Here is a 27,557-nt window from a genome sequence, read left to right as displayed (position 1 = left end):
CACAGTCTCTGTACAGCTGGCTTTGTGGTGACCATAGAAATAGCTAAAGGGTTCCGTGTGACGTTGGTTTGTACAGAAACATTAGTTGTTTTTTTCTTCTTTATGTAAACAGGCACACACAGATTTCTAGAGGCTAACTCCTCAGTCAACAAAACACACCTCTGTGAGTTAATCGCTTTCGTTTTGTATTCCTCTGTCCTTTCTTCTGTCTGCTGATGGCATTATAATCTTCGCATGGTCGAGTGTTTTCAGCCCCGGTCTCAGTCCTGCTGAGAGAAATAAGGCCTTGGATTGCTCCTTTAAGTATCTAGAGGTTTACAGCTACTCAGTATTTATTTCTCCTCTCCTCCCCTCCACGGACGCTGCCAAGGCTTCGTTACAGTTCGCCACCCAAGATAATGAAGTTTAACCAAGGTTGCTTGTTGTCCAGGTTGCCGTTTGTTTAGTTTTATTTCGCCTTGTCTCTAGCATCAGTGTTGGTGGTCTAGTACAGAAATTCACGCTGTCTCCGACAGGTCCACATGGAATGAGCTAGCAAATCCTTTTGCGGGCTGAAAAGACAAAGAGAACACACTCGTTAAGACACATGACACCCTTTCCCTAGAGGCTTTTTAGTGACACAAACGGCTCGAAATATCGTCTCTTGAAGGATACGTGCCACAGAGGACTCTCTGTGAAGTTATTAATACACCCTAAAGACTGGTCCTCGCAGTATAATCGTAAAACTAATTTGGGAATTGGGTAAAAAACATGTCCATCAGTGAAGATAAATGTTCAGAATTTGGTGGCTACATAATGCATGCATAGAAAATACACAACGCACTAATTGCCTCATTAATTATCTATAAATGGATCATTAAACATTTATAAATCCTTTATCAAGGCAACTCTGGTGATCAGAGCATTGCCATAGCAGCGAACAATGCTATTTTTAAAAGCAGAACATAATGCCTATTGGTTAATAGAGTCTCAGCCTCTGGGACTCATATCTTTGCAGACTGATGAACAGCAAAACCACTTTTTTTTGCAGTGGCGGAGAGGGGTCCATTTATTTCAACAGAGCAGGGAAAGAAATCATCAAAAAAAAGGGAAAATTGAAATAAAATAAAGTTGTGAGTTTTGGACTGAGTGAACATGGAGTGCATTTATCCTGGCCCTGCGAGGCAGACGAGACGAGTAGACGCACAGGCAGCTATATTTGGAGCAAAAAAACAGGCTCTAGCACCTAAAGGCTAAATACCAATTATTTTTCACACAGACCTGATGTGCAAGAGGAAGATTGCCTGGCTCTGTTAAGTCACAAACAGCGAGGGGAAAAAAAAAAGAAAAGAAAAAAGAAATCAGGTAATGCTGCTCATCATTTACCTGCGAGACAGCCCACAGTTAGCATGCAGTATCATGGAGGATGGTGGTTAACATGGTGGTGACTTGACAGGAAATGACTTCTCTACTGAATGTGTATATCGAATCCATTCTCTACTCTTAAAGCTAATGGAATATTCATGTAATGTGAGAGCCTGGGAAGCAATTGAAGGCGGGAAGAAGTGTCCTGCCATTTTTTTTTTTATAATAAAGAATCCCATTCAGCTTCTTCAGAAATACAAACTGAGCCCATTCCGGTGGATATCAGTGTCTCATTTGCCAAATTGATCTGACTTTATATGTAATAGTTTTCGTCTTTCTAACATAAAACCTGTGAGCGTGACTTTTCCAACTGAAGAATCTCAACCTCCCCCCCAACCCATGTCAGGTATTGATTGCCATGTGAGCAAGTGTAGATACTGGAGAGTTCCTTTTTAGAACAAAATGGACTTGAATCCTTGTGAAGAAGAAGGAAGAAGCGTGGGAAGTGTGTTCCACCTTTTGAGCTATTCAGTAGGGAAGCCATCTTGCTCGAGTGAAAACAAAGATGTTGTATACATCATGAGATGATCTGACTTTTATCTCGTCTTTGTGTGCTCCAATGTGCGGACATGTCTCTCATGCAAACATGAAGTGTGAGTGTGTGTGATGACGACCTTTACTTATATGAGCATCAGATATATAAATTTTGAGGGGCGGGAAATTTAGAGACAAAAAAGTAATAAAAAGAAAAGAAAAGAGAAAGTGGCAAAGCAGATTAACATGACTCCAATTCAAATTTAGTTTATTATAGAATAAATCACATTATTACAGGCAGCATTTAGGGTTAGGGCGGGGTTAGAGTATAAAATTTATGCAGGTTTTTGGAGAAGTGGGGAGTTAGCAATGCTGTAGATTACATTTTACATTCAACCAAAAAAAATCATAACTTATAAAAGAAAAAAAAAACAATACAACAAAAGATAAAGCCGTATTCTTTTAAAACTCCTTAAAAATAGAAGAAATAAAAGTTGATAAACAACATAAAGTCCAGATCAGAATCAAGAGGCAGATTCATCGTCCCCTCCTTTAGTATCTGTACTGGACCAGACCAAAGTCATAGGGTCCCAGGGAATTTTCATACTGATACTCACAGAGAAAGGTGGGTTTGTACGGTAGGGTCCCCCTATCATACTCTTTCCTCTCTAGCGTGCTGGAGCTGTACTGCTGCTGTTGCTGATGGAGGTGATGGTGAAGGCTGTGGTGTGACTGTGACCTTTGGCCGTCCTTGCCAAAGGTGGAGAATGACCTATCGTTGGACGAGGCGGTGGACGAGGTCATGGTGAGTTGGTCGGAGAGGTTGACGGAGGAGGGTACCTCAGTGTCGGGCAGCGTGGCATCCATGCCGGGGACGTGCAGATTGCTGCGGTAGTCCGGTCCCTGGCGACCATCTGATGGCACAAAGGACGGCATCCAGCAGCGGTCAGAGTGACCCAGGGCCTTGCACTCCTCTGTGCAGTTGGAGAACAGGTCAGCGCCTGCAGAGAGAGGATAGAGATAGGGTGGAGGCAGGGAGAGAGATAGGAAGCCGGAAATGTAGATGCAAGATTGCAGAGATAGGAGGGGTAAATAAGTAAAATGGAAAAAAAAACAACAAATGGGATCATGGGAGAGGAAGAAGCAGTGTGGATATTTGAGTGGAAAGTCAAGATGGAAGGGGGAGATGAGAGAAAGAGACCAGAAGAGAGAACACAAGTTAGCAATCATTTGCCAATGTCGCTAGCAGAAAAAGTACACCAAAAGCTATTCATCAAAGAGACAAGGCCAACATTGATGAAGCGAATTGTTTGTTTTCCTCCTCACCCCATTCATTCCGAATGAAATGTGCAATCAAAGTGATGTGCTGTTGCGAAAACATTTCACCCCCCCCCCCCCCCCCCCCCACTCGCCCACCAACCCCTCCGCATCAACATCCTCACACTCACAATTGATTTTGAGACAAAATGTGAATCCATATTTCATCATCTTTACACAAAAAAATGATGATTATCTTGAAAATGTGCAACAAAACTATTCACGTGCTTCTTAATCACATTCTAACGTCGATCATCCCTATGCACACCGACAAAGTATGAAACTGACACGCAGCTAGCTGCTAAAAACAAAACATCGACATAAAAAAGATCAAATTAACATCCGAAATGATATAATAGAATAACAAACACACACACACACGGCGGGCATAAAAGAGCTACCAGTTATGTTGATTAGAGTCTTTAAGTGAGTATGAAAAGAAGAAGGAAGGGGACGGTGGGGGGAGCATTATAAAAGAACAGAAGACGTGAACAGAGCCATCATAATAATGAGACCCTGCAGCTATCCAGTCGCTCGGGTGCAGATTGGATTTGTAGTTTTTCCCGGTTCTCCAGTGAGGCCAGGGGAACGTTGTGGGAAAGCCACATGGATCAAAGAGGGAGGCGATCAGTTTAGGGTGAGCGGGGGAAGGAGAAGTGTTTCATCAAGAAAGAAAGAGAGAAAGAGAGAGAGAGAGAGAGAGGAAAAGAAAGAGGAAAACGAAAGCAGACAATCTGTAATCTGTAATTCCCTGAGGCTGAGAGGGCTCCAGATCAAAGGGTCTACTTACACAAATCTATTCTACTGATCTATTCCACCGATAAAGCCACTGCTCCTCTATTACTAAGAGCAGGCACACAACAATGCAACTATACATATCAATAGATATTAGGCCAAAGAGAAAGATAAACTCACACACACACACACACACAGGCAGACAAAGGAACTCATATATATCATATTCAGAACAGATCAATAAGGAAACGTTGTGACAGTAGAAGATGGCGACAGTATTTTTTCCCCTGTCACAATCCCCGCCTCCTCTTACATATTAAGGCTAATCCTCAAAATACCAGCCTCTAATGGATTACGGATTATCTGAACCCTAAGTGAAAAAAGGGACTAAACAAGAAAGTGTCACAGTGCTGCTTGTTGTCACATTCTTCAGTTTGTGTGGTCAGACTGGACGCCGCTGCTCTGCTGGTCTGTATCTCAGACATGCTCCTGCTGTGCGGTGCCAATTTAACAAACTTCAGGCTGTGACATAAAGTTTCTTAAAGCACTGGAGACTTTCCTTGTCACCTGCAGAAATGTACTTTCACCTCATCTTCATGTTTACGCGAAGAAGAAATCACATTTGAAAGGAATGACTTCCTGTTAACATTTATCTTAAAGGAGGCTCAAGCACAACATCAGGTTCAGTCTAGTGAAGATAAACATTCCTTTTTTCACTTTTATTTTTGTACAGAAACCGAATGTATAACACAGAAAAAAGTTTATGTTTAGCCGCTAAGCATAACATTAAAGCACATTTATAGATTTGAAAGTCATTCCATATCCACCAGTGCACGTACAAATATTAACCACAGCAGTGTCACCATACTAAGAACCAGCACACTGTGACCGCTGATTATATTCGACTGTTTGTGTGCATCGTGTGAATCTAATCTTGCTGCTAATGCGGGCCTCATGGGGAGCGAGAAAAGCAACAAGACGGCACGGTGACCAGAGAGCCAGAGAGAACGCACGAGGCTCAACAGACAAGAGACGGCAAGGGCCAAACAGACGAGGGGGGAGCTGCAGATTTCGCAGACAGAGAGACAGCAGGCGGTAGAAGCTACGAGGCTGCAGGAACCATAAGGAAGGAGAAGGGAGACCTGGGCCATCGCAGATGGAGGGAGAAATGGCCAGAAAAAGACAGGGGGGGAGACCCGAGTCTCACAGATGGACACAGGAGAGGGGTTAGACAGAGGTGGGAGGACTTGGATTCTCCAGAAACTCTCAATTAACGTTGTCTAATTAATCATTCGCTTTAGAGAATCATCATACAGAGCTGGTTTCCAAGACCTGTCAGAGACATGCTGCATGTCCAATTAAAAATATATTAAAATATATATTTAAATATATATATATATATATATATAATATTTATTATTAAAAATAATAAATAATGAAATGCAGAGAATGTATGAAAGATGGACTATATGTCCAATTACTCTGTGATAACGTTAATTATATCAGATGGGGATTAGAACTCCCCATGGGGTATATGGAAACCCTGATAACATGCTGCTAAACTATTCTGTGTTTTCTTCAAGCTTCAAACAGCAACATAAAGAAATGTCCATAAATATGAAGGCATTTTTAACCCTCTGAATCCCAGGCATTTTGGTTTTTTTTAGTTCTGATAACATGTTTTAGTCACTGTGGTCACGTTTGTCCTGCGCTGAGGTGGAAACAGGACGATCGCTGCTAGAAGTTAGGAGAACTCAGATATATCTTGTGCCATATATCACGCTTGTGAAGTCATAAATCATAAAAAACCCGAAACAAAAAATAGAAAAATGATTATTATTTTGATAAAAGTTCAAATGAGGTGAACTTAGTGTGTAGTGGGGGAAAATGGCAGCCTTACTTGCCGTAGATATTTATTATTCATATTTGTTTCCAAGTATTTAGCTGAGACATGTAGATCTTGTTATATTTTCCAAACCACACGTGATGCATTCAAGGACCAAAACAGTGCATGTAAGTTTGTTGCAGCATGCATTTCAAAGCCTGGTTTCAGAGGGTTAAAGACGTCAGATGTCTGCTCGGTTTGTTTACCCCCCCCCGTCTGCTCTGTCTGGCCCATAAATTAAGCACCAGTCAGTGCCTTTGTTACCGAAGGGTTCATTTGTTTTTATCACCGTGTAGAGCAGAAACCGTGATCCGAAAAATGAACAGCCACTAAAATTCCAGCAGAACGAGCGCAGGGAAGCAGCTCCAGGAGATCTGTGCAAACGCTGACTCGGTGTTTGAGTGGCGTTTACCAGAATTTACCCTCCGATTCACCCCAAGAACTAATGTATATTTATGGTGTATTTAAAGGTTGTCTGCATATAAATTATGCTATTTCTGGTAATTCCCACCTTGTAGTTAGCCTTTAGCCTTTTAATGGACTTTCCACAAATGAATTCCCTCCACTTGAAACACGAGTGTTTTGACCTCCAGCCCTCCAATCAGCTCCATACGGATAAGACGACTGGCAGCCACAGAGCATATACGCTTCTAAACATGCAAACAAAATCAGCAGAAAGACCGGAGCACAGGTGCAGAAACCCAACACACGTGCAGCTCTGCAGAAAGCACTTGGATGCACACATCCACACCTGCACGCAGATAAAAGTTAACACCGAAGGATTAAGAGAAAGATCTGTTCGTTCCATATTTTTTCATATCTCAGTATATTATTAAGCAGGCACATGGGCGTATTGTACTCTGGAGATGGTGTGTAAATATAGTCTGCAGCAGTCACTGTTTACCGTACATCAGGCTGGGAGAAAGTCAGGCTTCCAAATATTCACTGATTTTTTTTTTTTTTTTTTTTTTTTGCCTGCCAACATCAACACGCATGTTTTGCACACACACGAGCAAAAATACTCTCAACGCAGAGATATGTAAATACACAGGAGTAGACAGACAGACAGACAGGACATGCTCACATGACACCAAGTGGCTGTTGATCCCCTGTGAAGCACCTTTTCTTCCTCAGGCAGGAAGCAAAACAACAACCAAAACAGTGACTGGCAATGACAGGCCCTGCCAGCAGCCCTATCTCTCATTGTGACCTCATCAGGCAGGAAGAATATACACACACACACACACACACACACATCAGGAGGAGATGGAAACGATGCTGCACAATACAAACACAATCTCACTGCTAATAAGCAATCAGCAGTTCTGTTCTTTTTTCCATTTCCTTTTTTTTTCCATTACATCTCGGCATGTTTCTGAAATCCCTTGTCGGTGTGATTTGACTAATTGCGCTGTCTGACATACATCCAGCATCTGGGAACAGGGAAATGAGGGAAAACAAATTCTATGAAAACACGAGCCCCATGTTTGAATTCACTTTCTGGGTATATAACCCGCGCTCAGGTTCGAAAGCACCCCCCCGTCTGTTTGTCTCTCCCTCCCTCTCTATTAGTCCCTGTGTGTCTCTGTCTCTTACTGTTTTCCGTCACATTCAATCCTCTCTGCTTGTTTCTTACTTTCTTTTTATTTCTTTTTCTTTCACTTCTCCTATAAAAAACAAAAAAAACAAAAAAAAACACTCCTCATCCCCCGCCCCGCCAGGTAGAGGGTGTCTTCTATCCATACCTCTGTTTTTCATCGTGTCCTCCACTGCTCCGGAGAGAATACAGACACAAAACATCAATATTTGGACAGCAGCACGGAGCGGCAGGGGAGTAGCATTGCTTCCTTACACGACTTGGCCAGTGAGGCTGTGATGAGTAAACCAGAGACCTCCCAGGGCCAAAACAGAGCAAGATGGCTCCCAACAATATCCAGTAATGACAGACAGAGAAATTGTTCCCTGCTACCATTTTCAGTGCTTGTTACACAGTAACTAGGTTTACAAGGAGAGCCAAGATGGCCACTTGCCCTAACAGTGTCTGCTTGATTAATATCACCCTGTATATATATTGTTAGGGCGAAGGTTTTGAATGGCCTGGTTTGTATGCCTTTTATCACTTAGGCTTCTGTCTGACTGCAGAGAGCTTTAGTGCAGCAAACACACTTGAGCATTCTTACAGATCTGCCATTAAAGGAACATTCCGGTATATAATAACTTCTTATTTCTAGCCCTTGCTTATGACAAATTTGTACTCCTACAAAAAAATGCTACAGTGACAAAAAGTGATATATTAACATCTTTTAGCATAGACTCACCAATGAGGTGATGCTCTCCTGTGCCATTTGTTTTCTTTGCTAGCTAATTGCAATAAGACGTGTGAATCCAGATTAGCTCGCTAAGCTAATTCCAGAGACCTAAATCAAAGAACACCTAAGATGTGCTGAGGCCTTTTTTCTTGTTGCGCTGAAATAGTTTTGGTTGGTGCAGCTGGCTGTAAGTGCTTTCAAATGAAAGTGTAGATTTTTGTGATTTATGTTAAATATGTATGTGTTTTGCTGCTTTGACTTAACACAGCTGCATTTCGTTTACTTCCTGTGATGTCCAACCTGCAACAGGCTTGACATGCTGTTAGGAATGAGACCAAACCTGCCTGCTCACAGACGTGTGTGCTGCAGATATACATGGTAGAGTGGTGTAGAACATGTTCTGCATCATATGACAGAAGGATGAACACTAACAGGTCCTGACTCCAGTCTTTGTGGGCTTTTTGCAGGGTGTTTCGGGGCTAGCTGGAGCAGCAGATGTTCACTGACATTAATTCTCTGCTCAGAAAGGATGACATGTGTGTTACTCAGAGCCAGAGCATGTTTATGACTCCCTGGTCTTCGCTGAGACTTCCGTTAGTCCTATACTGCCTCTGTGTTGCACTTGGATGCTCAAGGCAACAGAAAGAAAAAAAGTCTTTTTCACTTTTTGATCTCTCGTTTTCATCAGACTGCAGGCGTATTCATATACACCAGCACTGAAAGTGTCCTGGTTATTACCTGTTTCAGGGCTGGGAACACATTGAGTTCATTCAGCCTATTTATAAGCACAAGGACATTCATTTAGATGCTCAACAAGATGCTTCTGTGTATTTGTAGTCATTAGAGTACAGGTTGTGGTTTTCTTTCATTGAATACCATTTTCCATCTACCTTAACCATAGAAAATAGAAAACAAGCCAAAGCTAAAGAAAGATACTCTTCAATAATCAGAAAACTCCTGTTTAATTATTTAACCAAGCAGATTTCCTGGACTCTCTCCCTCTCTCTGTCTCTGCTCTGACTTGTAATATTCAGCAAACCAGTTGGCTTAGATGAAAAGGCATCTCCACCTGTTACAGCCAAAATGCAAATTCATTATTTTTCCTTCTTTTCTTAGCATGTTTGTGGCACATTGAGGTATTTTTCAGTTTCACATTGAGCTCTAACCAGCAGCCCATCCTCACCAGGAAAACAATAGCTACGGTTGAACCGCGGCACATTTAGGCTCTTGAACTATGGAACACGTGTGCATATTTCTCTGGCTGCATCACTATGTGTTCATAAGAGGCAGGAACGATGGCAGCTGAGGAAGGTGATAGTCCCATGATTGATAAAGATAACATGTTGTCGTGTGTTGGTTAATGTGTTTATGTGTTACATTAGCACGAAGTGTCATACCTGGTGGATGTGTTATCAACCAAATGTGTTAATTCTGACCCAAACATGATCTCTGATCAAATAGCTTTGGAATTCCAAACTGACTAAAGTGACGCCAACCCCCGCCTGCTAGGTGAGAAACTAGAACTTGACTATAATTTCTGTCACTTCCACCTTGTTTACAGAGCCCAGGTCTTGTTGCTCCTTGTTAAACAATCACCTCATTTTCCTATATACAATAAAAATACAATTCTGTGGATTTTTTTGCTCAGATATAACAGCAATTTTCTTTTTTCAACAATTTTCTGTCAGAAAATAGACAAAATGATAATGCAAAGGCACGTGAGACGTATGTCGGTGTTTTTACTTGACTGATGGCTTTTCTATCAAATTATTTGTTTTCTCCTTTTGAATCCATGCACCTTCTTTCAGCTTCTTTCCTTTTATTCCTGAACCTTATCCTTATTGATCTCACAGATTGCAATTATATTTATGTTATTCCAAATAAATCTACATGTCTGTACCAGCCTGTCGTCCTTCAGCTCCCAGTTAGGGCGTGGAAGAAGAGTGTATCAAAGGTCTGTATGCTAAATTTCTCTGACAGCTCACTGACATGGGAAACTGCAACACGGTGCCCACCGCTAATTCATAATCAGCCATCTAATACACCGTTGCCACAGTGATTTAATTGTCCCATTTGTCACGGCTGTTGTTCTCACCAAAACAAACGTCATGATAATGATCATTTCCAGTCTCCCACCCGTCACGCAGCCTTCCACAGCTGATCGAACGTTTCTGAGATGCCAGATTTTCCTCCCTGATGAATATTTTATCCTTTCTTATCTGTCACCATTTTTCCCCTATTTTGCTTGCTCACTCTCGCCATCATCTCCTATTAGTGCGATGAGGGAAATTATGAGGAAAACCGTCTAATTTGGAGGAAAAAAAAAGGTGTTTGGTTATAAAAGGTGTGGCACTCAATCAATAGTGTTTTGGCTCCTGATGCAGCGGTGCCTCACTCCAGACACGCCGCTGCTCTCAGAAAAGCTATTTGCCCACTTTTTAAAGGTATCCGGTGATATCCCAGCCTCACAGGCAGTGTCCCTTTGATTTAAAACCACGTCAGGAGACTTATTTTCTAAAGTGTCAGACAAGCGGCCGAGCGGGAAGCTACGGCAGGTGTAGTTGATGATATGCCAACTGGAAATGGTTTTCCCTTGATTTGAAATATTCCGAGGTGTACCAAAAGGGAGAGTGTGCGCCGGGCGGTCCCGTGAGGAAACCTTGCCTCTAACCCTCCTTTGATAATTGCTATGCAAAGGTTCTAGAAATGAATTACTGATCAGCCGAGTGTTGCAGAGAGCCAACGTGTGGGGGAGACAGAATGAAGGATGAGACCCTGCCACAAAAACCCAGGAAGATAATATATGTGTGTGTGTGTGTCTGTGAAACTCACATACAGAATACAAGCATATACATTTGTGGGTGTGCTTATGCATGTGCCCACATGCTGCAGAAATACAGCAAAATACACGTGGTCTATACATAGTCTTGGCTCAGGCTCGTGCAGTTTAGCTTTAAAAAAACATACACAGCACACAACAATTGAATACAACCCACACAAGACAACATTCCTCCCCTATGTATATATGTATTAATAAGTCACACATAAAGACACAAATGAGCACTGGGCATGTCTCTATAGGTAAAACACATACATGGCTGACTGCCATGCCCCTAGCTACCAGCTTCTAGCACTCTCTCCCCTTAAAGCAAATCTCATTTAAGCTTCACAGAGCACCGTCTCACAGGAGGATGCCTTTTCAACAGACATCATCACTGAGCCTTGTTTTCTCCTGCACAAAACACACACTCCAGCACATTACATACCGGTAGCATGTACGCCCCTACATATTAAATCAGACATTGATATACCTTTACACACACACACACACACACACACACACACACACACACACACATACGGGTCTATGTGAACTAGACGGACACTGCTGGCCAAACGCGTTTTTTGCTACATTAGGCGGACACCCCTTTCCACTTGCTTTACGATGATATGGGGTATGTCAAAAAATCTGTTTTGAGCCATAGAACACAAATGTCACTTTAAATCTTAAATACACAGCACACAACCCAAGATATAACAACCTGACAACATGGTTAGTTAGGCGGACAGGAGATAATGAGGTAATTAGCCCCGCCCATGACACAAAGAGAAATTAGGAGGACTAACTCAATTTGTGCAGACAGTAGCTATACACACACACAAAAATGTCACTGAGGTGTATTAAAGGGTCAAATACCATTAATGGAACATGGCTAAACACAAACACAAACGTGAAGGCATTGTCCATTGAAAGGACACACCTACTATATGTGGACAATTTGTTTTACACAACACACAATACGCCAGACTATGCATTGTGAAGACATACCTGATTTGTGAGGACACATTTTAACTGGCAATATAGCTCACATATATATTACATATTTTATATAGTTAATACCTCTTTCATGATTACAGAGAATGTTTTTGTGATGCTACGAGACAAACACCAGTCAATGCACTGCAAGCCACATTTATTGCAGCAAAAACAATCATAAAACATCTTGGCTTGTACATTTTAAAACATTTAACAAAAAATTAAAAAAGTGCTGCAATATTATAGAACCAAATGTCTTTCACACCATTCACTGCTCCAACCTCGAGGAAGCTGGTGGATTGAGTTAGGGGTCATACCATCTGACGTGCCAACAGGCTACCTGGGCCTCTTCATCCCAACAGGAAAGTGTACTTAAAACAGACACTTTTTTGTTTTCTCCTTGCATTATTTCCCTTGGCATCCAGACTCACTACAAGAGAGGAAAAACAGATTGTCAAATGGTATTCACACAACAATCCCAACAAAAACAACCCCTGGAACTGGTTAACATATCACTTCATGAGTCTTCATGAGCATCGTGTCCATGACAGGACACCACAGAGGAAGTCACTGCGTTCCACTGCACGCTTGAACAGCACCTCAACACTCCACAACACTACTCAGAATGTATTTTGTGAACTGAGGACATGGAGAAGCAGGAAGCTGAGCCTCACCTACCAGGGCTTGCATATCCTCACACTATTAGAATAATGGCCTGAGTCCTTTTTTCCAAGTTTTTCAGACAACACATAACTTCACCAAAAGCAGAGCATATGATATTTAGGCCAAATATTCATTTTGGTCAAAACATTACCTAGGCCATTCATTTAATAGGGTGACGATATGCTGTGCAATGACAAACATCACTGATTTTATCTTCACAGTTTGTAGACTAGTATTAAAACCCATTTAGTGTTTTGCTTCAGAAAAAACATGTTGTCTTACCAGTAGATGTGCTTTCAATGGCAGAGTCAATATCTGTATAGTGAAAAAAAGATTAGGTATATGGATATAATAGCAAACAGTAATATTGCTTAGCCTACATGTAATGAATCAAACATCAAGGATGCTGGTGGACTGAGGTAGTGGTCATACCATCTGAGGTGCTTGGAGGTTCCTCAGCAGGCTGCTTGTCTCTCTTCATCCCTACAGAATAGAGTAGTTGAATGTTCATGTGATGATTTGTGTATTTCACAACAGACACTTCAACCTGTCACTACAGGTACAGGAATGGAACTATATTGTCACTTGCACAAAAAGTGCGGGCGAGATTACGTTTGGAATATAGCTTCCTGGCCGTGCAACTGTGCGCCACAATAGTGCTTGTTATGTTACAGGTATATCCCAATAAGCCATACCAGTGAGTTAGCATGTACAATGGCAGACCACTTGAACTTGCATGGCTAAAAGGAATGCATCTATTAACAAAAGTAGTTTAAATTCAAGTCTCCTTGCTATGTCATGACAAAATGACTAATAACTGAACTGAAGTACTGGAAATGGAGACATACAGACAAGAGCAGCTGTAGCTCCTATGGCATGCCCTGTGATGACTCCTGCACTGCTGTATCCATCTAACATCCATCCATCTAACATTACTACATGTAATGAATCAAACATCAACGAGGATGCTTAGTCATATCACCTGAGGTTCCTGGACATTCCTGCTCATATTGGCTGGCTCTTTTCATTCCTGTAGAATTAATAGTACGGCTCAATAAAGTTCATGTAATATAAGCAGGTTTGTGCCAATTCAGTTATTAATATTTCTAGTTAAAAATATTTCTAGGCACACTTACCAACACTTGTATGTGAATGTATGAGGGGCTGCTGTTCATCAAACTCACTGTCTTCGCTTTGCTCAGAATCACTCAGGTTCATGTCATCTGACAAAAAATGAAGAAAATAAATAATAAAACATGAGAGAATTAAACAGCAAACATTGAGTTACAGCGATAAAACATTATGAATAATATTACAATGAAGATTAGCTTGTTGAGGTAAAAGGGACAGATGTTTTTTAAGTGGGGTTGTGTGAGGGACAAATGGCAGGCAGGCTGTGTGGAAAGCATAACATTCTAGAGGTTAGGTCATATTTTTGCTACAGTAAAAATATCTGTTAGCAATTCTTGTAAACCAAACTTTATGATCTACACAGATCTACACAGCTGAAAACAACTTTTAATAGCAATACCTTCAATGTCAATCTCTTCAAGTGATTTGCCTTGAAGATTTGTCAGGGACCCTTTCTCCAAGGCAAGAAGTAATTTTGATATTTTGGCCAGCTGCGTTGTAGCCTCTGGAAGCCTGTAATATTCTCTGTGGACACGAATGTCATGTCCTAAGAAGTCTGCAACTTGATCCAACTCATGATTTTTGAGGTTCAGGATTTGTGACAAAGTTGCAACATGCTTGCACAAGTGAGTTGACCTGAGGAGTTCAGGGTTCTGAGCGCCACACTCATTTGCATAAATCCTCAAACAGTCCTGTCCTCTATAAGAAGACAAACAATGGGGTCTTGCAAACAGGAATTCATTCTCTTCTGGGACTCCACACTCTGTTCTTTTGCTGATAAGATGTGTTAAGGCATCAACCATGTCTGGTGACAGCAGCACAGCAACTTTGCACCCTCTTTTACCCCTAATTTCCACGCAACTGAAGTGGTTACAAAGTTTTTGTTCGAATTTTGTAAGGCCGCTGGCAACATCCTTATGCAAGGCAGTTGTGTCCCTTTCGAGGAAGCCTTTGAGTCTCATTTTTGCAACTTCTCCTCCACATCTTCGGTTGAAGAGTATGATTTTTGCAAGGGCTGCTTTACAAAGTTCTCCATAGACTTGGGGTGATGGTGTCTTTCCTAAGTCTTCAGATGCTACCTTTGGTACCCTAGTCTTACACATAGCTGCTTTAGCTGAGTGTGTAAATCTTTGATTTGTAGAAAACTGCTTTGAATGGAAAATGTTCAATGTACTTTTATGTCTATGTAACTGAATTAGTGGAAATTGGTGAACCGAAAACCTTTGTCAACAAACACTAAATGTGATATATTATGCAGACTGAATAAAAAAATACTGTAATAATTATGAATTAATATTGGTACATCATGCATGAATGCATCATTTATTCAACAAAACTACTCACGTTTACATCTAATACCAGTCCACTTGATCGCAGCATAAGGTCCACCACACCTGGCACATTTGTCGAAGCTTGGTACAACTGAGGAGACCAAATCATGTTCACAGATCTGTTGGAAAAAACATAGTTATGAGAATATCATGATGAATATCAAAATTACACTTCATCTGATTTGATGAAAACACTTGCAATTCAAAAAACACTGCTTTTTGTGTGATGGAGAACATTAACAGAATGTAAATTGTGGAAATATAAAAGAAAATGTATATATTTTGCTATTATTTGTAAACGAACAAACAAAACATGTGAACTTTTCCATCCTCACCCAAAGAAATTCTGAACAGAAGGTTCAAAGGTTAAGTAGAAATTTTAGGTACTCAAATATTTCAAGCAATCAAGTATTTTTTATATAGTCACGACTTAAGCCACTAAATATATCATTAATGCGTTGTGCTATAACTTATGTACACATTCAGGGTACATTCCCTAAAGATAAAGACTGCTCTAACTGACAGTTTGACTTTAAAAGCCTTCGAAACATGTTTTCTGAATCATTATTGGGTTATGTTCGCCAATATCTATCAAATGTAAGCATACACATATAGTTCACATAAAGCAGATTACCCAAGGATTTTAAGTCTGAGATGCTAATTTTGAATGGATGGATGGATGTGTTTAGGATGTGTATACAAAATGTTACAGAGAAATATTGAATTTTTAAATTATTTACCTCATGAATGCTGCTGGCAGGAGAGGCAGGCGGGACAGGATCAGTCTCCTGTGGACTGTTCTGGGGACAGAAATGGACAAGCAATAAGCACTAAACAATCAAAGTTGAACATTCAAACTGTAGTTATTTGTGTTGTGCAATAAACAAACAATTATATACTGACAAAATGTCAATACATGTTATATTTTCCTCAAGAGTGAGAATTCATTTCAGCATAAACACTGACCATTAAAAACATAGAGTTGATTGAGCTGATTTTGTTATTAAGCTGCACAATACTGCCCACCCCACACAATACACAGTATGACTGCAGCAGTAACTAGGAGGACATGGTACACAAACTGGTCTAGCCTTTCTAGCCTCATGGTGGAGGTCAGAACACCGCCCATCCCCCACACAATACACAGTATGACAGCAGCAGTAACTAGGAGGACATGGTACACAAACTGGTCTAGCCTTTCTAGCCTCATGGTGGAGGTCAGAACACCGCCCATCCCCCACAATACACAGTATGACAGCAGCATACAGTGTTACAGAGAAATATAGAAGATTTTAAAACAGGACTTTAATAAATTATCAATTATTCACCTCATGAATGCTGCTGGTAGGAGAGGCAGGTGGGACAGGATCAGTCTCCTGTGGACTGTTCTAGGGACAGAAATGGACAAAGTTAATCACTAAACAATCAAAGTTGAACATTCAAAGTGTAGAAGCTCATGATGTGCAATAACAAAACAATTGTATACTGAGAGAATGACAACAGACATGATATTTTAAGATTGTAAACAGACATGTGATTAGGATACATGCATATAATGTTAAAGAAATATCAAAGATTTTTAAACAGGACTTTAATAAATTATCAATTATTCACCTCATGAATGCTGCTGGCAGGAGAGGCAGGCGGGACAGGATCAGTCTCCTGTGGACTGTTCTGGGGACAGAAATGGACAAGCAATAAGCACTAAACATCTGAAGTTGAACATTCAAACTGTAGTTATTTGTGTTGTGTGATAAACAAACAATTATATACTGACAAAATGTCAATACACGTTATATTTTCCTCAAGAGTGAGAATTCATTTCAGCATAAACACTGACCATTAAAAACATAGAGTTGATTGAGCTGATTTTGTTATTAAGCTGCACAATACTGCCCACCCCACACAATACACAGTATGACAGCAGCAGTAACTAGGAGGACATGGTACACAAACTGGTCTAGCCTTTCTAGCCTCATGGTGGAGGTCAGAACACCGCCCATCCCCCACACAATACACAGTATGACAGCAGCAGTAACTAGGAGGACACGATGCTCAAACTGGTCTAGCCTCATGGTGGAGGTCAGAACACTGCCCACCCTCCACAATACACAGTATGACAGCAGCATACAGTGTTACAGAGAAATATAGAAGACTTTTAAAACAGGACTTTAATAAATTATCAATTATTCACCTCATGAATGCTGCTGGTAGGAGAGGCAGGTGGGACAGGATCAGTCTCCTGTGGACTGTTCTGGGGACAGAAATGGACAAAGTTAATCACTAAACAATCAAAGTTGAACATTCAAAGATACTTTTTGATGTGCAATAACAAAACAATTGTATACTGAGAGAATGACAGACATTACGCCTTGTCCAGATTTTTTCAGCCTTCAAATAAAATGACTAGTCACTACAACAATTCAGTCAAATTATTTGATGCATCCACGCGGCCTGGATCATTTCTCATGCGCGCTGCTTTATTCCCACATGTATGATGTTTATAACGCGGATCAATAATGAAGTGCAAAGAAGCCGAGTAGTGAAACTCGTGCTGATGCACTACGAGTGTACTTTTCATCGCTTTCACTCCGCGGCCCGTCTCTTTGCTTAGAAGACGCTTTAATGCTGCGTTTAAAAGAATAACATCAGCTGTAGATGCATCAGGAGCGGATCTCTTTACTTAGCTGCTCACATGGAGCAAGAAAAGACACGGCAGACATGCTGGAGCGTCGGCACAACAACATCCCGTTTCAGCCGAGTTGTTCCGGTGAAAAAAGTGTTTCGGTGGCCGCGTGTTATTAACTGACTTAAAGTTATGGTTAAAGTTTCCATTTAGCTGAACCTGGTCCAATAAGCACGTTAGGTTTAACTAGCTAGCGATGCAAAAAACAAACCTGGCAAGACTAGCTTGTTGAACTAGTGTAGCTGTGTGTCTGGAGTTAAAAGCCTTACCTGCGTGATCCTCGCCATGCCAGGTGAAACGAGTCCACGTGACGAGAGGGCAGAGACGTTCCTCAGAGAAGGGAGGGGGGGGGGGCTGCTGCCTCCATGTGTGTGTGTGTGTGTCGCAAAGGTTTCCCCCGGGTCCTAAAGCCGGCCACCCGCGCCCGGACAGATATAACCCTTTTTATTGTTATTAAGTGTACTCAACAAATCAATGAGTGGATGAGCCAGAACTTTCTCCAGCTCAATGCAGATTAGACAGAAGTGCTTGTTTTTGGCCCCAAAAATGAAAGCTCTTAGATCAGACCTGAATTTTAACAACCATATAAAAGCTATTACTATGTTGGCCTATTACCACCTGAAAAACATTGTTAGGATCAAAGGCTTTCTGTCCAAACAAGACACAGAAAAACGTATTCACGCATTCATTTTCAGTAGGATTATTATAATGGCATTCCACAGGTCTTAACAAAAAATCAATCAGGCAGCTACAGCTGGTCCAAAACGCTGCTGCCTGAGTTCTGACTAACACCAGGAAACTGGACCACATCACACCTGTACTCAGATCACTGCACTGGCTTCCTGTGAGTCAAAGGATACATTTTAAAATTTACTCTTGGCTTACAAAGCACTAAATGGTCTTGGACCAAAATACATTGTGGATTTGTTGGTTCCCTATGAAGCATCCAGACCCCTGAGATCATCAGGGACAGGCCTACTGTCTTCAACCTCAGTCTGCAGCTGGGGAGAGTGCCTACCCTGTGGAAAACATCCTGTGTTGTTCCAGTCCCAAAGAGAAACTGCCCTCAGGAGCTGAACGACTACAGACCGGTGGCACTCTTCATCACAGCTGATGAAGACAATGGAGCGGCTCATCCTCGACCTCCTCAAGCCCCATGTGCATCAGGCTCAGGACCCGCTACAGTTTGCCTACTGGGCAGGTGTGGGTGTGGAGGACGCCATTCTCTACCTCCTACACCGTGTTCAAGCACATCTGGACAAAGGGAGGGGCACAGTGAGGATTCTTTTCTTGGACTTCTCAAGTGCCTTCAACACCATCCAGCCCCTGCTGCTACTGGACAAACTGAGGGAGATGTCTGTGGACCACTACTTGGTGTCCTGGATTGCTGACTACCTCACGGAGAGACCGCAGTACGTCAGGCTAAAGGACACCACATCAGACACTGTCATCAGCAGCACTGGAGCTCCCCAGGGGACGGTGCTGGCCCCCCTCCTCTTCACCCTTTACACCTCAGACTTCTGCTACAACTCAGAACTGTGTCACATCCAGAAGTTTGCAGAAGACACAGCCATCGTGGGCTGTATCAGGGATGATGGAGAGGATGAGTACAGAAGTGTAGTCAGTGACTTTGTCACCTGGAGTCAGATGAACCATCTCCAGCTTAACACCTCAAAGACTAAGGAGCTGGTCATCGACTTCAGGAAGTCCAGCCCACAGCCACGTCCAGTGACCATCAGGGACGACGAGGTGGAGATTGTAGGCAACTACAAGTACCTCGGGTTGTGGCTGGACAACAAGCTGGACTGGACATGCTGTACAGATCACCTGTACAAGAAGGGCCAGAGCCGTCTGTACTTCCTGAAGACTGGGAGCCTTCAACATCTGCAGGAAACTCCTTTGGATGTTCTACCAGTCTGTGGTGGCCAGTACACTTTTTTATGCTGTTGTCTGCTGGGGGGTAACATAAACAAAAGGTGTACTAACAGGCTGGACAAACTGATCAGGCCGGCTCTGTGGTCAGCATGAAGCTGGACTCCCTGGCTATTGTGGACGATGCCAGTCATCCTCTGCACACTGTCATCAGCGCTCAGAGGAGCCTGAACAGTCACAGGCTGCTCCTCCCCAAGAGCAGGACCAACAGACTCAGAGACTCCTTTGTCCCCCGATCCATCAACTCTACAACTCTGCTTTTGGCAGGAGGGGGAGAAGGAGGGAGGAGCACAGCCCGCTGATACAACACACCTGCAATAATTTACATGTGCAATAATCCATCTGTACCATCTATGCTGCTGTGCAATGTTGGTACAGAATTCCTCTTATCTTTTATTTTTTACTGTACTATGTTCTATTCTATTCTACTTAACTCTTGCTCTGTCGGTGTTGTATTGCTGCTGGTAACCAAATTTCCCTGAGGAGAAAATCTATTCTATTCTATTCTATTCTATTCTACTATGTGTACCCAGGGTCAGGACCAAACTAAGTGAAGCAGGGTTCAGTTATTCTGCCCCTCACCTGTGGAACAATCTTCCTGAATACCTGAGGTCTGCTCAAACAGTCACTTTATTTAAATCAGGCCTGTTTACTGCAGCATTCTCTTAAATTTCATTGTATTCATGGTTCCTAACTGAACTTTTCTCATTTAATCTTTCCCACTTAATCTTTATGATTTTAATTTCTAAGTTGTTTGTTTTAAAATGTTATTTTTTATTCTGTGATCTTAATGTCTTCTGTAAAGCACTCTGAATTGCCTTTTGTATGAATGGTGCTATATAAATAAACCTTGCCTTGCCTATTGCCTATTGACCCTCTGGTATTCCTTGAATTAGGGTGACTGTATGAATTAGGGGGACTGTGTATCCATCAGCCAATCAAAACCTGCGAAATATACACTTGTGTGAATAATTAATTAGGTGGTGTACTACCCGGACCCACCGGCAGGGGCGCTATGTTGATACACAGATTATACACAAAATCATGAAAATGTGTAATAGAAGGACTTTTGCTGAAAATTAGTATATGGGCTTTCTAAGCCAATAGAAACACATCTACGCTGTTAGAATTAGGCGGACACTGGCCCTGTCTGACTAATTCAAAATGTCTGCCTAGTGTCGGGGTGTATTCATACCAATTGTCCGTTTAATACACAAAAACCAACACACTGTGTCTGGGTTTGTTTACAGAAGTCTGTGAAACTCAAGTGTCCCTCTCTCCAAAATACCAGCCGTGTGATATTACCTCCTATGGAGTGGTAAGCTGTTCTCTTCTAAATCTAACACAAGGAACAAATGTTGGTTTCCTCATATGAAATACAGAATACAGCACCAACTGCGTACACTTCCAGGCCAGTGCCAAATGAGCATGCTCTGAGCCAAATGAAGCTGAAGAAACGTGTTATTCCTTCAGAAATCTAAGACTTAAAAATAAGTGTTAAAATACAGTCTCCAGCACGTCCTCAAACATCCTGTCAGACTCTTAACTGAAGTGTGGAGCTGAATATGTTAAGATGCATATCACATATTCATACAGCCTATGTTCCGTGTTATTTCTTTTATGTCTCTTTTTTTTTCTCTGGTCTGCCGGGTAGCAATGCAGGAAATGCTTGAAAAACAGCCAAACTCATGGCTGAGCTGTTCCACATATTCATAGATCACATCCAGGATGGAGAGTTTCCAACACTCGATGTATGTTCAAACACTCGTGTTGATATTTATTTCTCAAAACAATTTCGTCCTGATAAAGAAAATAAGCTAAGCTTTGGATTTCTTCCAGTTCTGCATTTCACTCTCACACAGTTTGACCTTCCCAGTCGGCTTCATTGCGAGAGGGCATTGACTCACACTACCACTGCTGCATACTGGCTCTCTTATTTTGGTCTGCTTCATTAATAATGTCAAACACTGCAGAGCCTAATGAGGGACCATTCACTATCCTACAACACCTATCTGATCTCCTCTATTTGTATTCCCAGCACCGATATGATATTTGGCAGGCTCTGGTCTAGACAGGGGTCTTACATGCGCCGTGTGGAACAATCCCTCAGAAGGAAAGGGCAGTTCAATATGAAATGAGATTTTGTATTGCTCCACATTTTGTCAGACTCCGCTTTGATCAATAAACAGGTACTAAACTAATAGAAATTTAGTGAGAACAAGGAGCGCCTTATGATAAGACCCTAAAGCCTTGTCTAAAGAAATCTACTGGACTGTGAAGTGCAAGAGGAATAAATCAGTAAATAAATGTTCCTTAATTCTGACATTTTAACTTAGAATGTAAAAACTTCTGATGTGTTTGATCAGGTGAATCTAGAACCAACAAAGGCAGAACAATACACCGACTGTGAAGCTGATTGAAATGCTTCTCATTATATCAATTTAGCTTCCATGTCGTTTCCTTTCACTCGAGCGAACCTATTGATTTGTGCCACTAAAGCACTATGGGCCTCATACTGCCTCACTGCGAGTCGCTGTCCTTTCAGCACCACTCGGGTGCTGAAGCAGCAGCAGGGTTAGAAAGAGAGAAGAGAAGCAAGTGTGCAAATAAAGAGAAGAGATTTACCCCCTCCCAAATATTCCTCCTTTTCACCCGGCTGTGAAATACAATCAACACCTCTGGGGCCTGTTCATGCCAGCCAGCCAACCTCAGAGCCCGAGCCTCTGCACACACACACTCTCTCAAATTAAGGAAATTAAAAGTCACCGGTCCGCACCAACAATTCAGCATTATCCCATTCACATTCGCAAACACACAGTATTGAATCAGACCAGGGAGGGGTGCATGTGAGGGCTGAAATGACAGTGTAATTATGCAATGTGTGTGTGGGGGGGGGACTCACCGGCTGAATGACCCCGGTTTGTGGCATCATGGTCACTGTCGCCCTGTTCGCTGTCACCATGACCGCTGTCTTTAGAGCTGACAATGTCTGCTTCTTGGAATGCCGAACTAGAGGAGGTGAGGGGAGTTGCAGACAGAGAGGGCGAGAGACAGTATTGAAAAGATGAAGAGAGAGAGAGAGAGAGAGAGAGAGAGAGAGGAGGGGGATTGGATGAGGGGAGAGGGAGAAAGAGAGGGAGAATCAGAAATCAACACCACGTTAATACAGTCACGGTGGCCGTCAAGAGCCTAAATTGGATGTTACACATGGAATGTAATGAAATCCAGCATTAGAGCTTTAATAGACGCTGCTCTGTCAGTTATGGGACTGATGCCAAATTGAAGATGAACGTTATGGACACATTGGGAACCATGTAGCCTCTCAAAGCCACAATTAACGATGTGGAATATACGGGATTCATTCATAGTGATGGGTGTAATATTCATTTTTATAGATAGGCAATTGGTACAGGCTGTTGATCCATGAGGCCTGTTGGATGTTACAGGTCCTCTGATGGTGGACAACATGTGACTCACTAGGCTCTGCAAATAGGAGATGATTCAGTGTGTGTGTGTTTGTGTGTGTGTGTGTGTGTGTGTGTGCTCCACTACCTGTTGACACGCCTGGGTCTGTCCACCAGATAGCTGAGTTCTGCTCGCTGGTGTTTTGTCTAGAAAAACCCACAGGAACACACATTAAGTCATATTTAATGCCACGCAGACACACAAATAACAGAGGAGAGAAGGAGGTTCATTATGAAATAAGAGAAACATAATTAATCACATATGCAAACACCGCTTGTCAACGTGTAACTGCGTTAGAAGCTGTGGCAGTGCGAGGCGGGGTGGCGACGGTGCGCTCATCCACTCGGAGAGTGAGTGGGCGAGGGGAGACGAGAGCAGGGGAGTGTAGGTTAGGGAGGCGATTGAATGCGTAAATGATTGAGCCGCCCGATGCTGAAACTGAACAACCTTTGTTCACGGTGCTGCCGTGCTAAGTCGTGCGCGGAATACTTAACGCAAAGCAATGGCAAGGCTGTGACTGGCTGTCTGGCTCCAGTCCAGCCACACCGCAATCAACAAAAAAAGGCTCCAGCTCCACAGCTCCACGAGCACAACGCACAGGCTGAGCGCTTCAGGGCCGTCAAGTCACTTATCCCCTCAGTTCTTCTGCTGATATTTGTCACCTAAACTTTATTTTTTTAACATAAGCTGCTGCAAACACATCAACATTTCCTGGGCTTACCGAGGAGCATTACGCAGCGTGGCATGCTCCTGGTGTAACCAGAAGAATGCGCTCTTGTAAAGGGCTGTGTTAACACGTATTCAGTATGCTCATTTCAATGCATTTGTCACAAAATTTGGGATCAATGTGATGATATATGCGTGGACATGAGTTTTGATTTTTTTTTTCCATTTCCACATTAACCCTGTTCAACCAAACTCTGAATGAAGAAGCATTTTCCAACTTTGTGGATCATGAACAATTTCCACACTGTCAGAGTCTGTGTCACATCCAGCCTATTGTGCACCACACAAAGGTTGATCTGACAGCAGTCTATTGCGAATAAAACTAAAAGGCCACATGAGACTTAACAATTGACACGTCCAATCACCATTACGCATGACAATGATTAAAGGCCACTAAGGGGAACCAGCCAAGTCAATACCACATTCCTCCCTGAGACTTTTGCTGCGCCTGACTCGAATGAGTAACAGACTATATAAATATATATTAAAGAAGCACAGCTGTTGTTCCGGAGGAACTTGAAATTAGGTTTTAAATGTGTGTGATGGGGTGTTTAATGGGGGCCCCTGGCTGGCACAGGCTGATTCAGACCGCTCTTACCTCATTAGAGAGAATGCTGCCGTTAGATATGATGTCCGGTTGTTGGTCACTGTAACCCGTGACTATGGCGCCGCAGGGGTTGGTGTGATCTGTGTCAGTGCTGCGCGAGGGGCTGCACGGTTTGAGAAACATCAGATCCGTTTTGGCAGACTCCGGTGTCAGACACACCTGGTAGCAGTAGGAGTTCTGGTTCTGGTGGTGGTGGGAGCCGAAACCTCCTCCCACGCCGCCCACACCTGACTCCTCCACGGGCACCTGTCCCACGGGCCCGACCCCTGACGTCACATTGGTGCTCTGAACTAACATGATGTCGGATTTACTTAGCTTCTTCTGTTTCCGGCCACGAGCCTGCCTGCTGCAGCACGAGCCACAGCAGAGACAGCAGTCACCGGCGAGCAGGCACGTGTACAGGTTGAGCTTTTTGTCCTTTTGGCAGCGCACAGCCAGTACGATCATAGCCAGGAGGAAGACAAAGGAAACGGAGCCCAGGGCGATGATGAGAATGAGAGTGAGATCAAGGGAGGTCTCCTTTGCCTTTGAGGCCGAACCACGATCTCCGCTGCGGCCTTCAACCACACTGTCCACTAATATTACACTGACACTGGCGGATGAGGAGAGAGGGGGTTGCCCGTGATCCCTCACTTCGATCAGCAGGTCGTAGTAGCCCTGCGGGTCCCGCTTGGGAGAGATCCTGCGGGCCGTCCTCAGCTCTCCTGTTCTCCAGTCCATGCGGAACATTCCCATCTCGTTGCCCCGCAGGATGCTGTAGGACAGGCGTGCGTTCTCGCCATCATCAGCATCCATGGCCACAATGCGCGTCACAAGGTAGCCAGGCTCCGCAGAGCGCGGCAAGTGCTCTTTGGCTGTGCCATTCTTACCGATAGGGGCAATGACAGAAGGTGCGTTGTCATTTTGGTCAACAATGATCACATTTACAGTAGCATTAGAGAAGAGCTCAGCAGCACCAGAGTCCTTAGCCTGGACCATAAAGCTAAACTCCTTCAGCTGCTCGTAATCAAAAGAGCGCAGCGCGTAAAGGTACCCGGTGTCCTGGTTTATGGACACATATGTATCCACAGACATGCCCTGTATGTCACACTCCAATATGGAGTAAGTAATGAGAGCATTCTGTCCTACGTCTGGGTCCAAAGCACTCACAGCGTGAATGAAAGCACCGGGCACGTTGTTCTCAGTCACATACACATCATAAACAGCCTGCGTAAAACGGGGCGCATTGTCATTCTCGTCGGAGACGTGCACTTTAATGGACTTGCTGGTAGCGAGTGAAGGCTGACCTTTATCTTTGGCCACCACAGTGATGGTGTATGAATCTGTGTTCTCTCTGTCCAGCGGTCCGTCTGTCACAATGGTGTAGTAGTTTTTAAAAGAGGATTTCAACTTGAATGGAACGTCTCCGAGAATCTCACAGCTCATCTGTCCATTCTCACCAGAGTCCCGGTCTGACACGCTAAAAAGTGCGATCACGGTACCAGGGGCGTCCTGCTCGCTCACAGATTCAGTCACAGTGCTGAACCCGATCTCCGGTGTGTTGTCGTTCACGTCCACGAGTTTGACCAACACTTTGCAGTGCGCGGGGACCGCATTAGCTCCAAGATCTTTAGCCTGGACATAAATCTGGTGCGTGCTGCTCTCTTCATAGTCCACCTCACCCGCCACCTCTATCCTCCCCGTTCTGGCATCAATATTGAATAAGTCCTTTATCCGCGGGGTGTTGTGACTGCTGAAGGAATAAACTATTTCCCCGTTCTGTCCCTCGTCAACATCCGTGGCATTAAGCTGAATGACCAGAGTGCCCACGGGGGAGTTTTCCCGCAAGTTAACCGTGTACACAGACTGGTCAAATGTAGGCGCGTTGTCATTAGAGTCCAGAACTTTAACGACCAGGAGAGCCGTCCCGGTCCGCTGCGGGATGCCCCCATCCACAGCCGTCAGAACATAGCGGTGCACCGCCTGCTGCTCCCTGTCCAGCGGCTTCTCCAGCACCAGCTCCGCGAACTTGTTCCCGTCGCTCTGTGTCTGCACGTCGAGGTAAAAATAGTTATTATTCGTTATGGCATAAGTGCTGAGCGCGTTTGTGCCAACATCAGGGTCGAAGGCGTTCTCCACCGGGAAACGCGTCCCGGGTATAGCGCTCTCAGATATTTCCACGGAAATGTCTGTCTCGGGAAAGCTGGGTGGATTGTCGTTGATATCCATCACCTCAATTTCCACGCGAAAGAGCTCCAACGGGTTTTCCAGAAACACCTCCAGGTGCAATAGGCACGGGATGGTCTGTTTACAGATTTCTTCCCGGTCAATTTTCTCCTTCACCAGGAGCGCACCGTTCTCTAAGTTCACCTCCAGATAAGGTGTCCGTGAACTAGGCACCGTTTGGAAGCGGCGAGCGGAAAGTTTGGTAATGTCCAGCCCCAAATCCTCTGCAATATTCCCAACCACAGAGCCAGGTTCCTGCTCCTCTGGCACGGAGTAGTGTAGCTGAGAGACAGCTCCATCCAGGATGGAGAGCAGGAATATTAACCAAATCATCTCCTCTGCCTCTGTCCAAGTGCACTTCAAGACGAAAAACAAAAAGTGTTATTCCTTTTTCTTACAAGAAATGAGCATTTCCCATTTCCTATGTCCGTAAAAAGGCAGTGAAATAAACAGCAACAAGGCTGTGCGACTCTGAAATTCCTCTCCTCTGCCTCAGGTCAGTAGAACATTGTGTCGTTTCAGCTGTGAGAAGCACAGCCATTTGATCCGAGCTTCTTCTGTTTTAATCAATTCTGCACCGGTCTGTGAGTTTTGGCGTCAGCGCAAACATTGCAGGCTGGAGCCAGGACGCATAGCCAACACTCCCTGTGCACAGAACAGACTGCCCCTTCTTCACAGGAAAAAAAGTCACAAAACAAAATAGGAAATTCCACACGAGCAAAAAAAAGAATGGAAAAAAACTCCTAATGACGCATCATCAGTAAAAATGTAACTTCTAAAAAAACCCTGAATATCAAGACTTTCTATCTTTCTCTGTGAGGATGTAATCACTGCGCCTAAGCGCTCAAAGCGGATGATGTTCTCAGCTCG

General features: G+C 43.2%; 2 protein-coding genes across 7 annotated transcripts; both read right to left on the bottom strand.

The window, feature by feature from the left end:
* Positions 1-27,557, bottom strand: pcdh10a (protocadherin 10a). Of its 3 annotated transcripts, none has more exons than XM_028407364.1 (5): positions 24,474-27,557; positions 23,237-23,295; positions 22,587-22,693; positions 2,496-2,879; positions 1-551 (listed from the first exon to the last, which is right to left on the bottom strand). In XM_028407364.1, exons 1-5 carry the CDS (start codon positions 27,018-27,020, stop codon positions 532-534), a joined length of 3,117 nt encoding a protein of 1,038 aa, XP_028263165.1. In that variant the 5' UTR covers positions 27,021-27,557; the 3' UTR covers positions 1-531. The 3 variants fall into 3 exon arrangements, with proteins under 3 accessions (XP_028263165.1, XP_028263173.1, XP_028263157.1); XM_028407372.1 differs by having other exon boundaries at positions 2,719-2,879; XM_028407356.1 differs by lacking the exon at positions 1-551 and having other exon boundaries at positions 2,308-2,879.
* On the bottom strand, positions 11,694-18,060 carry LOC114436860 (uncharacterized). Of its 4 annotated transcripts, XM_028407378.1 has the most exons (9): positions 18,022-18,060; positions 17,261-17,320; positions 16,681-16,740; positions 15,080-15,185; positions 13,741-13,827; positions 13,587-13,634; positions 13,037-13,087; positions 12,887-12,919; positions 12,079-12,371 (listed from the first exon to the last, which is right to left on the bottom strand). In XM_028407378.1, the coding sequence occupies exons 1-9, from the start codon at positions 18,037-18,039 to the stop codon at positions 12,292-12,294; spliced, it is 543 nt and encodes a 180-aa protein (XP_028263179.1). In that variant the 5' UTR covers positions 18,040-18,060; the 3' UTR covers positions 12,079-12,291. The 4 variants fall into 4 exon arrangements, with proteins under 4 accessions (XP_028263177.1, XP_028263180.1, XP_028263179.1 ...); XM_028407377.1 differs by lacking the exon at positions 18,022-18,060 and having other exon boundaries at positions 17,261-17,495; XM_028407379.1 differs by lacking the exons at positions 16,681-16,740; positions 18,022-18,060 and having other exon boundaries at positions 12,076-12,371; positions 17,261-17,495.

The sequence above is a fragment of the Parambassis ranga genome, chromosome 1, assembly GCF_900634625.1.
Source record: "Parambassis ranga chromosome 1, fParRan2.1, whole genome shotgun sequence".
Taxonomy (NCBI): domain Eukaryota; kingdom Metazoa; phylum Chordata; class Actinopteri; family Ambassidae; genus Parambassis; species Parambassis ranga.
This window is presented reverse-complemented; position numbering and strand designations above follow the sequence as displayed.

Coding starts and splice junctions, on each gene's coding strand:
- LOC114436860 (XM_028407376.1), bottom strand. CDS start 14,538: ATGGTTGATGCCTTAACACATCTTATCAGCAAAAGAACAGAGTGTGGA. Junction 13,828..14,135: donor TGAAGAGATTGACATTGAAG/GTATTGCTATTA, acceptor ATTTTTTGTCAG/ATGACATGAACCTGAGTGAT. Junction 12,920..13,036: donor ACCTCCAAGCACCTCAGATG/GTATGACCACTA, acceptor TTCACTATACAG/ATATTGACTCTGCCATTGAA.
- pcdh10a (XM_028407356.1), bottom strand. CDS start 27,020: ATGATTTGGTTAATATTCCTGCTCTCCATCCTGGATGGAGCTGTCTCT. Junction 22,694..23,236: donor AGACCCAGGCGTGTCAACAG/GTAGTGGAGCAC, acceptor CACCTCCTCTAG/TTCGGCATTCCAAGAAGCAG. Junction 2,880..22,586: donor AAACCGGGGTCATTCAGCCG/GTGAGTCCCCCC, acceptor CTCTCTCTGCAG/GCGCTGACCTGTTCTCCAAC.